The sequence below is a fragment of the Anguilla anguilla genome, chromosome 13 (genome assembly GCF_013347855.1).
Source record: "Anguilla anguilla isolate fAngAng1 chromosome 13, fAngAng1.pri, whole genome shotgun sequence".
Classification (NCBI taxonomy): domain Eukaryota; kingdom Metazoa; phylum Chordata; class Actinopteri; order Anguilliformes; family Anguillidae; genus Anguilla; species Anguilla anguilla.
This window is the reverse complement of record NC_049213.1, coordinates 5,313,266-5,325,282: the sequence shown is the minus strand read 5'-3', so window position 1 is coordinate 5,325,282 and position 12,017 is coordinate 5,313,266. Positions and strand designations below refer to the sequence as shown.

Sequence of the window (12,017 nt, the reverse complement as noted above, 5' to 3'; positions counted from 1 at the left end):
GGAGCCTCCTAGCTCCTAGATCCTTGAAGGAGCATTTAACAGATTGGAATGTCCTTAAAGATGACGCACCTCGGTAGATTTCCGGGTCAGTCGTCAGAGACAAAGGATAAAATAAACAGTTGGAATGCACCCATGTTGACAACACATGATTCCAGACGTCAATTTCAGGCATTTTTTACCTGTTTGACCTTCCATAATAGGAAAGGAGGCAAGGAAAGAAATCACAAGATATTCTTCGATTACAGCCTTTAAAATACATGCGAAGTGAACGTAGCAAAAATGACTAAGATGCATAGTCTATATTTTTGTCACATTCCCTCTTTCTTTTGCTCATCATCGTGGAATACTGTGAAAGCGTCACATAAGGCAACTGAATTAAGGTGGACGGGAAATGTCGAATCGGGAGCCAACAAAAATTCATTCATTTAAAATATGCCTAAGTGAGCACCAGTAAAACATGAAATTACGTTGGAGTAAAGAGGGGGAATAATTAGCCGTTTAAATTAATGTTTCAGAAATGGGAAAGACAAGTAGGCCAGTCAAAATCCCTTAAATTGGAAATGAATGGGAATGAAATGAAATAGGCTACACCTGTGATTTCAAACCACTACCGGTGCTGCTGAAACACTACATTGGGTAAAGTTACCGATAACGAAGCCTGCATCTTGCTGGCCCACAGTTTCGGCAGATTTCATTTTAGCGTAGCTTTTATCATAGGCGTTCAGGGCGGTGGCGTTTTAGGTAAATCCAGTCTAGAAAAGTACAAAAATAAGGTCAGTCTGGTCGAATGTTCTTGTTGTTTGGCTCCATGTCCGTCGTCAATTGCCGCAACTTTTTAAATTAATAAAATGGGCATGGGCGGCTAGTGTTTTTGCTGGATCGCATCATTAATCCCGTTTAATATCTCAATCTGGGTATTTTATTAGTTTTCATGTTAGTTAACTGTGGGGATATCAGCTGCTCGATCAACCTCGCGAAAGGAGGACCGCATTAACTCTCGCACGCTTTCTAGACCCCGATTTTCTGTCAGCTACGCATAAAGTGTTGCACAGTCGTTGTTAGGGAAACGTTAGATTGATGCATATCGACTGCCTCCCCGGCCGCGGTGCGTCTTTCAATCCAGGGTGAAGAACTGGTTCTAGATGATAACTCTTTCTTATAAATGTGTAGATAGAGACATAGCTAGTGAGCTGTATGGACACAAACACACAGGTGATAGGAGACTGCGCCAAAGAGCGTTCCTGAACAGCTCACCGTTTCAAAAATATAGAGGAACATACCCCAGTCAGAATTACTGTTGTATTCATATTCGTTATTTGAGCTCGTGCTTTAAAAAAATAATTTGAAAATAAACGTTTAAATATTTTTTTGCAATTGGTATTGTGAAGGCATTTGAATCATTTCCAATGTGTAGAACGTGTAATTTAACAGATCACAGAATCACTAAATATCATTGAAAATGTGTTTGCATATGTGTGCGAGAGAGATACAATGATGATATTTATTTGGTTATAAATGCCTGCACCATACATACCCCCCCCCCCCCCCCCCCAACACAGACACACAAATGAAACCTATTATTATTAGTATTGCTAATTCATTTCTACACTTTTTTAATTTTTTTTTTTTTACAGCTGATTCCAGGCCAGTCGTGCCCCTCCAGTGTTCCCCTTGGTGTTGATGAGGGTCCTGCGATGTCGGGCCTCCCCTTTGGAGCTCGTGATGCTTGGGGCCGTCTCGTTCCTGGTGCTGCTGATCGTGATTTGGGGGTACGCCGGGGGAGGGGGCCCCACTCCCGAGCCTTGGGTCCGTGGACTGCCTGACCGGAAGGGCCCGGTCGGGGTCAGAGGCGCGTTCGCCCAGCCCCCCCTCAGGGCCGCGGTCCTCCCTGCTTCGCGCCCCCGGGCGGCTCCGGGCAACAGCAGCTGCCCCCCCGGGTACTACAGCCCGGCGGAGCTCAGGCCCCTCGCGGAGAGGCCCGCCCAGGACCCCCTGAGCCCCGGGGCCGACGGAGGGGCCTTCCCGGGGGGCCGGCTGTCGGGGCCGGAGCTGAGGGAGAAGATGGACGGAATGGCCCGGAACTTCTTCAACCAGTTCGCCAGCGACCGCGTCTCGCTCCACCGCAGCCTGGGGGCGGACTCGCGGCCGCCAGAGTGAGTCCACTGCCTTCACGGCATCGGCCCGGGATTCTCCATTTCACAAACACGAACACATGTTAATGTAACATCCGCAATGACAGTTAACTGCTGCACAGACGCGTCCCTTAGTGAATATATACAGTACAGACGTCAAACCTAAATGTGAACAATTTCATTGAATGTCAAAAAATAATGGGGTGGACATAGTATTGATTCTGTTGTTTCAGTGTTGAAGGGCACATACTGTACGACACACAACACACACACACACACACACACACACACACCACTCTCTAAAAGTCCAGATAAAATTATAAATTTTAGTAAATTCTAGAATGCCTTTTTGTTAATAGTCCAAAAAAAAGGCTCATGTTGTCAGAATGGTTTGAGGGGAAATTTTAGTCGTTTCGTAACCGTGACTTTTTCAAATTGTGGTATATCATGAAACCGGTCAGTGCCTATTTTGCATGTGTGCTCAATAGAGAGGGAGATCAAGCACATATTGAGGACGTGGAAAAACAATTAACATAGAATTAATGAAATTTCTGCATTCATAGAGTGGATGTTCAGAGAAATGTGATCAAGATGGGAATCCACAAAACATCTAAAGGAAAAACAAGATCAGGTCAAAACCTAGTATATGGCTGGACCGAACCAGCCGACCAATGGTGTAACTTCATCAGTCAGTCACTCAGTCACAGACATGCGCGGTGTAACTTCATCACTCACTCAGTGAATTAGTCACAGACATTCGCGTTTATAGGGCTGGCCCCGCTGTTGCGGTCCTGCCATAAATGGCAGGCTGTACAAGGCTGGTAGGGATAAAGCTCAGTGGTCTTTGTTATTTTAAAAATGAAACCGTTCTCCAGTGTGCTCGCCCTCCCGGTTCAGACGGGCGTGGTTTTGCGTTTTCAGGTGCGTGAAGCGCGTGTTCCCCCGATGCCCCCCTCTGCCCACCACCAGCGTCATCATCGTCTTCCACAACGAGGCCTGGTCCACCCTCCTGCGCACCGTCTACAGCGTGCTCCACACCTCCCCCGCCGTCCTCCTCGCCGAGATCCTCCTGGTGGACGACGCGAGTACTGCAGGTACGAGACTCGTGAATGCAGCAATCAATTCACGCATAGGGCTTAAAACTTTATTTGTACGATCGCTGTTCGTGCGTGTCTGACACAAAGTGCTTGAGGAAGTAAAACAATATGATGTAAGAAACAGGCCTACACAAAATGGGATTTCCTACTGTACATCAAGGAATGAAACTGCCCCCATAAAAAAAAGTAAATAAGCTTCTTTTTTAACAAGACCAGGTCAAAACCTAGTATACGGCTGGACCGAACACACGTGATCCGGCCGACCAATGGTATAACTTCATAACTTGGCCGACCAATGGTGTAACTTCATCACTCACTCAGTCACAGACATTCGCGTTTGTAGGGCTGGCCCCGCTGGTGCATTCCAGCCAAAAAAAGTATGTTTTTAAGTTGTAATTTAAATTTTTTTTTTTTTTTAAAAAGGAGGGAATCTGATATTCTGTTAAAGAGTGTTCCACATTTTGGAGCTAAAAGTGTCATGCGAGAACTTTTTGGGATGTAGAGTATTGCAGCAGTAGATGGCCTTAATGCTGCCTCTGTTTGGTAGTGTATGAGCGGATCTTGTATATTTTCAGGTACCATCCCATGTTTTGCCTTAGAAACCAATAATGCAATTTCAAAGTGTAAAGCTGGAAGCCAGGGGTTTGCGCACTGGTGAGTTCCCAGGCCGCTGCATTTCGTATGAGCTGCTGGTGTCCTACAGCTCGAGAGACCAGAATACATGGAGTTGCAGTATTTCAGTCCTATTATAATACGGTATTTCAGTCCTGAAATAAAAGCACTGCTTCTGTAAGTGATAAAAGAATGACCTTCTCTTTACAATATTTCTAAGACGATGAAGAGACTTTGATAAAGGTTTTGACACTGTGAACTTCACATTTAGCTGAGTCTCAATTCTGAATTTTGCTTGTATTCCAACAACTGTTCACATTCATGTTTTTAAGTGACTGATCTCTGGTGTTGGTGTGAATGTGGACCTCTGCCCTGGAAGAACCCTTATACATACTTTAACAACAAAGTTACTTCCTTTAACAAGGAAGTCCTGCGCGTACAATTGAGATTGAGTGAAAACCTGCACCCACAGCCTGTTCCCATTTTGTGGTTTTCTTGAAATGCAGTAGGATTATTCTGCCATTAAGGTCATAGTTATTCCTGAATTTATCACATTCATCATTGTCCACTATATCACACGAGTCTACACCCAAGCACATCTTCATGAAGTACAAGGCATTGCCTTCTTGTCGCTTTCAAAATCCATCCTTTGAATCGAACGGAAGTTCCAACAGCGCTTCGTTCACAGATGCAAAGAACGAATTCTGAAGCCGGGATTGTGTTGGCATTTGTGTGCATCTCACCCTGCCAACCGGGTGGTATCAATCCACAGTTTCCATGAACACTGAAGGGCTACAGTGGTAGTGAAGGCCATCACAAGTGACAATAAAGGGAGGATTGACAGCGTATCTTGTATCCAGAGAGGGGGCAGATTTAGGCGTTCTTCACTTCGCTCCCGCAGATCACCTGAAGGGCCGCCTGGAGGAGCACGTGCGGACGCTGGAGCGCGTGCGGGTGCTACGGCAGCGGGAGAGGAAGGGCCTGATCCAGGCCCGGCTGCTCGGGGCCAGGGAGGCCCGAGGCGAGGTGCTCACCTTCCTGGACGCCCACTGTGAGTTACCCAGCATGCACCGCTCCCTCAGCACCGAGGAACGTTCTGGAAAAAATGGAACAGATCATGTCACCACCACGATTGCCCTGCACCAATTGCATTAGCAAAGTTTGTTACTATCGCGTAGAAATGTAAGCCAAATTGTGTAGACTTATATTGGAATAAAAGTAAAATAATTACACCAATATCATATCTGGACAAAATTCCTTTTAGATTCACACCATTATCCGTCAGATATTTAAAGTGAAATTCCCTGCCTAAAACGGACCCAATTTATTGTATAGTTAGTATCCATAGTTAGTACGTGAGGAAAGTGAAGTGAGCCTCAGCCATGTTCCTTGGGGTGAACACGTTACCTTCAGGCGAGTGCTTCTCCGGCTGGCTGGAGCCCCTGCTGGCCCGGATCGCCGAGGAGCCCGTTGCCGTGGTGAGCCCCGACATCCCCGCCATCGCCCCGGACACCCTGGAGTTCCGCCGGCCCGTGGCCGACCGCCGCTCCTTCGCCCGCGGCAGCTTCGACTGGAGCCTGAACTTCAGCTGGGAGCCAATCCCAGAGCGGCAGAGGAGGGGCCGCAGAGACGAGACCGCCCCCGTGGAGTGAGTGCCACGCCCTCCTGTCCCACGGAGCACCGCGCGCGCGGGGGGGGGGATTTTGTTTATAATTTGCACGATGGCTTTGATTTTAAATTTCTTAATAGTGCAACTTCATTTCCCACCATGCAGTTGTCATTGTGATGTCATCTGTGATCCTTGTCATCATGTGCTTCTCCCAGGACACCTGCCTTTGCTGGGGGCCTGTACTCCATCTCCAAGTCCTACTTTAACCATATCGGGACCTACGATGACAAGATGGAGATATGGGGAGCCGAGAATGTGGAAATGTCTTTCAGGGGAAGTATTTTAATAACGAATTTTGTTTTATTTAGCCTATAGCACATTTTATATATGCATTGCAGCTCATTGCACTGACATAGCATTACATATAAAAGTAAACCAAAATACTGGAGGGCAATGTAAGATCGGGAAGTAAAATATGAAATGCACAAATCAGGATATGAACTTTAAGGTATACTCAGAGGTCATTGACCAGGGTTGTTTTCCTTCTGGAATGACATGAAAAGGCACCTTCTGCTTTTACGAAATGGATTTGGAAAGGGCCCCTGGTGTGGTTGGCCTATCCAACTAACCACTTTCCCTGAGGCTAAGTATACCTTTCATATACCTTTTTTCTGAAAAAAATACAATACATTCAGTTAGCTGTGTATATTAATATAAATACAACAAACAATTACATCTTGTTCCTATTGGTGCCAACTGTCTTTTTCCAGCTTATTGCAGATCATCAGTATGACTGCATACTAGTGTCAGGTTGGGTTAGGGTTCAAGTTTGGGGAAATAGAGTTAGGAGGGTTTCAGTTAGGGTTGTTTTACCTTCTCCTAACAGCTATAGCTCCTCATCTGTGTGCAGGTGTGTCTGTGTACAGGTGATACCTGAGCTATGCCCCCTCCTCTGTGTGCAGGTTTGGTTGTGTGGTGGGCGTTTGGAGATCATACCCTGCTCAGTTGTGGGACACATCTATCGGCAGAAGAGTCCACACACCTTCCCCAATGGCACCGAGGTGGTTATCCGTAACCAGGTGCGCTTGGCTGAGGTCTGGATGGACGAGTATAAAGAGGTCTTCTACCGCCGGAACAAAGTGGCACGGGACATCGCCAGAGAGGTTAGTTTTTTTTGACTCCTGAAATGAACTGAAGCAATCAATTTGAGCTACAGATGTGGGGTTCTCTCTCTCTGTGAACTATTAGAAGGATTGTATTTGGAGAACTGCGGGGTGAATTTTTTTATTGCATCAATTCAGAAGGTGCTCTTATCCAGAGCGATCTGCAGTGAGGGAACTTGGGTGTTTCTGAGTTATGTGAGCTACAGGTCCCACACCTGGCTACCCATGTTTGTTATCGAGTCATTTCCCACTTGCGGCGCGTTTTCCTCCATCTCGCATCCCCAGAACAAGTTTGGTGACATTTCGGAGCGCCTCGGTCTCCGGGAGAGGCTGCGCTGCAAAAACTTCTCCTGGTACCTGGAAAACGTCTGTCCCGAGGCCTACGTGCCCGACCTCGCCCCGCTCATGTACGGAATGGTCAGTGACCCGTGCCTGTATGTGACAAGTTAGCGGAAGCTTGGCCGTCATTCGCTGCTTTCATGTCAGGACACAGACCCCCCCTGTCATTGAACCATGTGAACTGTGTGTCTGTCAGATCAGAAACGCCGCCTCAAAGACCTGTCTGGATGTGGGACAGGGTAACGCCGGAGGGAAGCCGTTGATCACCTTCGCCTGCCACAATATGGGAGGGAATCAGGTAGCCCTTTCACCCTGACAGTGGTTGGCGTTTGGTGAAATATTGCGCCAACAAACATTCGATAATGCGAAATGGAATCCGTGGGGGACGCTGGGTAGCGCTGTTCTAGAGGCTGAATGGCCGCCCCGGTCTGGTATCAAATCCAAAGATTGCCCGGTTGGTAACGGAACTACACACACACTGCGTTTTGCTCAAAGGAGGGTTTTGCCAGAATTTGTCAGTGCACTTGCCAGAAGGTCTGCATAACAGTAAATGTTCACTAGCTGCGTGTCTGATTTGCTGGCTCATTGTGTGTAATGAAGCATGAAGCAGCGTGGGGCTTCAAGACAGAGCATCACAAATGTCACCGAAAGATGATTTCCCAAAGAAACAGGAGTAATTATTTTGTTGTGGTTCAAATCTTGGCCATCGCCCTTAGTAACTCTTTTAAAAAAAAAAAAGATTTGATATCCTTGAAATATCTGCCTTATGGAACGCGGTGTATTTTTTTCCCTGCGTTTTGGCTTATTTTTGGCATAAAAAATGCAGAAGCCTGCGTTAACACTGGTTTTCCTTGATGTTTTTGATCGCACTGAGAGCAGAGCATCTCTGTTTCTCTCAGTGGAGAGGGGAGAAGGAGGGAATGGAAGTCTGCGAGTCACACAGTCCCCAGAGAGGGAGACTGGCAGACTTTGCTCACAGAGTTTTCGCAATATCGCTGTGACATTTATTTCTTAACAACTAACTACAGAGACTGGATGTTTATAGCAACAGGCACCCAAAACGTCTGTCCTTGAGTAGCTGAGGCATAGATGTCATTAGCTCCACTCATGAGGGGGAACTGGAGGAAGCAGAGATGCAAATGTGATCAAAATACAAAGGTTGGTATTTCTGGGAAGGCACTGTACTGGTTCTCTTCCTATTTAGCAAACTGGCAATAGAAAGTTGTGGAATTCAGTAAAAAGTCAAATTTGATTGATGTCTAATAGTTTAATTAGGTCAGTTAATTATGCTTTATGAAATTAGTACCAACTTATTTTTATTATTGTTTATGACTCCTTAATTTTTGGTTGCGTTTATTTTCGGGGTTCATGGTGGGTGTGTGCAGCGCATGTGTTTCTAACATTTTTACAGGTTTTTTTAAAAGCGTGAAAGAGTTTTGTCAGTAAAATGAGCAGGCGCAAATGGAAATTAGCAAAAGGTGAGTTACTCACAGACAGCAGGTAAGTACATGTATTACTTCACACAGAGAATAGTCACTGTGGAACAGCTTGCCAGGTCATGCAGTAGAGGCAGAAACTCTGGGGGTTTTCAAGACCAGGCTTGATCTGCTGCTGGTTACTGTTACATTACATTACGTTACAGGCATTTAGCAGACGCTCTGGATAAGAGCGTCTGCTAAATGCCTGTAACGTAATGTAATGTAACAGTCTGTGTCAGTCTGTGTCAGACTTACACAACTTTTACATAGTTGTATCCATTTATACAGCTGAATATATACTGAAGCAATTCCGGTTAAGTACCTTGCTCAAGGGTACAACGGCAGTGTCCTACCCGGGAATCGAACCTGCAACCTTTCGTTTACAAGCCCAGTTCCTTACCCACTGTGCTACGCTCCGTGCTACTGTCTGGTAGGTAAATGGTTAGCACTAAGTACCCTTTAGTGGGAGGAAAATGGTGAGCATTGATGAATTGAAGGCCCTGTTCTTTTGCAGTGCGTTTGGAGTGCGTCGGCCTGGCATTGTCATTTGCGTTCGCGTACTTGCTTAGAGTGTGTTTCCGTTTCCTTAGCCATTGTTTCTCGGGACTTGGCACGATGAGGCTTCCTTGTAGCTTCCAGTATTGTGAATCGGTCCCTCTGGATGTGACGGCTAAAAAAAAATGATTTCCTCATCGTAGCTGAGAGCACCCGCATGTCTGCTCCTGAATGTCCGCACACTGCGCTGTCCATACATCGCACTGCAGAAGCCTCGGGTTTGAACCTCGGTGACCGTCCTGACAGCGACGGTGCATTTGAACCCCCCTGTTCCTCTCTCGCAGTACTTTGAGTACACCTCCAAAAAAGAGCTGCGCCACAACGTGAGGAAGCAGCTGTGTCTGCACAGCGCCTCGGACCGGGAGCCTGTGCGTGTCCAAGCCTGCCAGCTGCCTGGCCTCGGACCCAGTGTGCCCCCCGCACAGGCGTGGGACTTCACACAGGTGAGCCGCCTTGGAGTGCAAAGTAGGGATATTGAACACTTTCGTGTTGTTTTTTTTTTTTTTTTTTTTGCTTAAAACTTGTTGCTTTTGTCTACACTGGATCAGTTTGGCAGGTTTTCGTTTTTCAGGTAAAACCCGAACATCACAGCCAAAAATGAGCGCGCATGCACTCAAATATAAATATAATAAATGAGGTTCGCGCAGAGAAGTCTGTTGTTTGCCTGGATAAAATGCTGTTGATTGTCCATAGATTTTTTTTTTTTTTTTCAATTTTGAATGTGAAGATGGAGTGATTTTTTGAGTGTGGTTCAAATATTGCCACAACATGTGTGCAATTAAAACTGCAGCAGACTCTGCAAAATGAGACACTGAACAGACATGAATACACCACAGGGCCAACTGGCCTGGGCATTTCAGGCATAATCCCATTCATTACATTACATTACAGGCATTTAGCAGACGCTCTTATCCAGAGTGACTTGCATTGTATCCAATTATACAGCTGGATATATACTGGAGCAATGCAGGTTAAGTAAGGCTCAAGGGTACAACGGCAGTGACCTACCGGGGAATCGAACCTGCGACCTTTAGGTTACAAGACCAACTCCTTAGCCATTATACTACACTGCCGGCCACCATTCAAGCAGTGGTGCTAAATCTGAACTTGAATGCAGCCTGCATGTAACTGTAAACACCTGTATGTACGCATGTACAGTATCCGGTGTATTTCATCAGTAGCCTAATACATGACAGCTGACTAATAAGTCGTAAGTCTGTTATCCGGCTAATATTGCCAGAATATGTCACTGGTTTCCACATACTGGTTAACCTAACATGCATATGCATAAGAAATGTCTTTACTGCTGAAGTTACTACTGGACCCGTTAGTTCATGCTTCTGTTTTTAAGATTGGTTGATGACGCAGGGTTAGCCTATATATTTTTTATTTTATTTGTTTTTATTTAACCATGAAAACCCCAAATCCTGCTGAGTGATCAGTCTTTCTATATCCATTTATGTCTGTCTCCAGCCTGCTGTGGAGTGATCTGTGTCTGTTTGATTGAACTGTGATGATGTGACACTGTGGGAATGGGAAAAACTGACTGAGCCAGTTTTTTATGGTTGCTTTATTAACTGTTGCTGTGACATCAGTTTAAAACAAATTATGGAGGTGATTTTGTGAAGAGAAATTTAATACGCCATATGGGCCTTTTCCCTGTCCCCTCACTATTACACCTGACACCAGCCCACAAATGGACCAAGAATACTCCTGATGACCAATCAGACTCTGCAGCACGGTTTATCTGAATACTCCTAATGACCAATCAGACTCTGCAGCACAGTTTATCTGAATACTCCTAATGACCTATCAGACTCTGCAGCACAGTTTACTGAATACTCCTAATGACCAATCAGACTCTGCAGCACAGTTTATCTGAATACTCCTGATGGCCATTCTGACTGTGCAGCACAGTTTACTGAATACTCCTAATGACCAATCAGACTCTGCAGCACAGTTTATCTGAATACTCCTGATGGCAGGTCCGAGACTGCAGCACAGTTTATCTGAATCCTGGAGCAGCCGCAGTATAAGATGGAACATAGAAAAGGATTTAGCCCTTGTGGGATTCTTTTTGAGCATTTGTGTGATTCTTTCTTTGTTCCTGTTGCACTTTTCCAGACCCACCTGTTGAGAAACCCGTCCACTGGGAGGTGTTTGTCCCTGATTGGCAACCAGGTCTTAATGGATGCCTGCAACCCAGCGGACCTGTACCAGCAATGGGCCTTCATCTGACCCGACCGTGCCGTAAAGGTGTGGGGATGGGGGCTGACCCGACCGTGCCGTAAAGGTGTGGAGATGGGGGCTGGGGGATGGGCAAAGAGCTGCCAACAAGGCATCAGTAACTTTATGATGTCATCCAAACAGTCGACCAAAAACAAACCGAACGGATGGTAGGAAATCACAGATCCTTTCCTTCCAGGGTCACAAATAGCACTGGATAGGATATGAAGGTTTAATAACTGCAACTGCTAAATAACTGCAGGAATGTGAGGATGTAACCACTGGAGGGCATTTCACTTCCACCAAACGGAACGTGCAGATGAGTATTCATTCTTTGTTGCCATATGTCCCTGGGTGTGAAGAGTGCAGGCAAAAGTAGTGCTGAGAAACAGCCTTTCAGTGGTTTTCCTCATGCCAAGTGCCTCTCCCTACTCATGGTTTTGCACTTCAACATTGTGTTTGCAGTGTGGAGAATGAGTCAATAAATGCTTGAAACTGTTTGGGAAACTGTAGTAGATGTCAGTTTCTGATGTGATTGTACGTGTAATGGCACAAAATCCTGTAGCCACATCATTAGGTAGCCAACTATGAATGCTAGAATTCCTGCACAAATGTATAATATGGGGGAAAATTGTTTTATGAATGGCCAATGTAGAACAGCAGTTATAGTGAAGGATTTTTAAAACTGGCCTTTTTTGGTTCTTATTGGTGTTGCTGTGTTCTGCAGGTCAGCGCATGGAAGCGTCTGGCAAAGGAAGTGATGCAACTTCCTCCCGATTATTTGTACTGTAAAAGTCTGCCTTAAG

The 12,017-nt window shown here is 45.8% G+C and overlaps 1 protein-coding gene across 3 annotated transcripts; it reads left to right on the top strand.

The window, feature by feature from the left end:
- The first annotated feature begins 574 nt into the window (after positions 1-574).
- On the top strand, positions 575-11,716 carry LOC118210598 (polypeptide N-acetylgalactosaminyltransferase 6-like). 3 transcript variants are annotated; one of them, XM_035386907.1, is made up of 12 exons: positions 645-773; positions 1,635-2,153; positions 3,054-3,226; positions 4,743-4,892; positions 5,255-5,489; positions 5,666-5,783; positions 6,413-6,613; positions 6,899-7,030; positions 7,149-7,250; positions 9,270-9,428; positions 11,110-11,241; positions 11,279-11,716. In XM_035386907.1, the coding sequence occupies exons 2-11, from the start codon at positions 1,681-1,683 to the stop codon at positions 11,221-11,223; spliced, it is 1,857 nt and encodes a 618-aa protein (XP_035242798.1). In that variant the 5' UTR covers positions 645-773; positions 1,635-1,680; the 3' UTR covers positions 11,224-11,241; positions 11,279-11,716. The 3 variants fall into 3 exon arrangements, with proteins under 3 accessions (XP_035242797.1, XP_035242798.1, XP_035242796.1); XM_035386906.1 differs by lacking the exon at positions 645-773 and adding an exon at positions 575-636 and having other exon boundaries at positions 11,110-11,716; XM_035386905.1 differs by having other exon boundaries at positions 11,110-11,716.
- Positions 11,717-12,017: the final 301 nt, after the last annotated feature.

Coding starts and splice junctions, on each gene's coding strand:
- LOC118210598 (XM_035386906.1), top strand. CDS start 1,681: ATGAGGGTCCTGCGATGTCGGGCCTCCCCTTTGGAGCTCGTGATGCTT. Junction 4,893..5,254: donor CACCTTCCTGGACGCCCACT/GTGAGTTACCCA, acceptor CGTTACCTTCAG/GCGAGTGCTTCTCCGGCTGG. Junction 6,614..6,898: donor CACGGGACATCGCCAGAGAG/GTTAGTTTTTTT, acceptor TCGCATCCCCAG/AACAAGTTTGGTGACATTTC.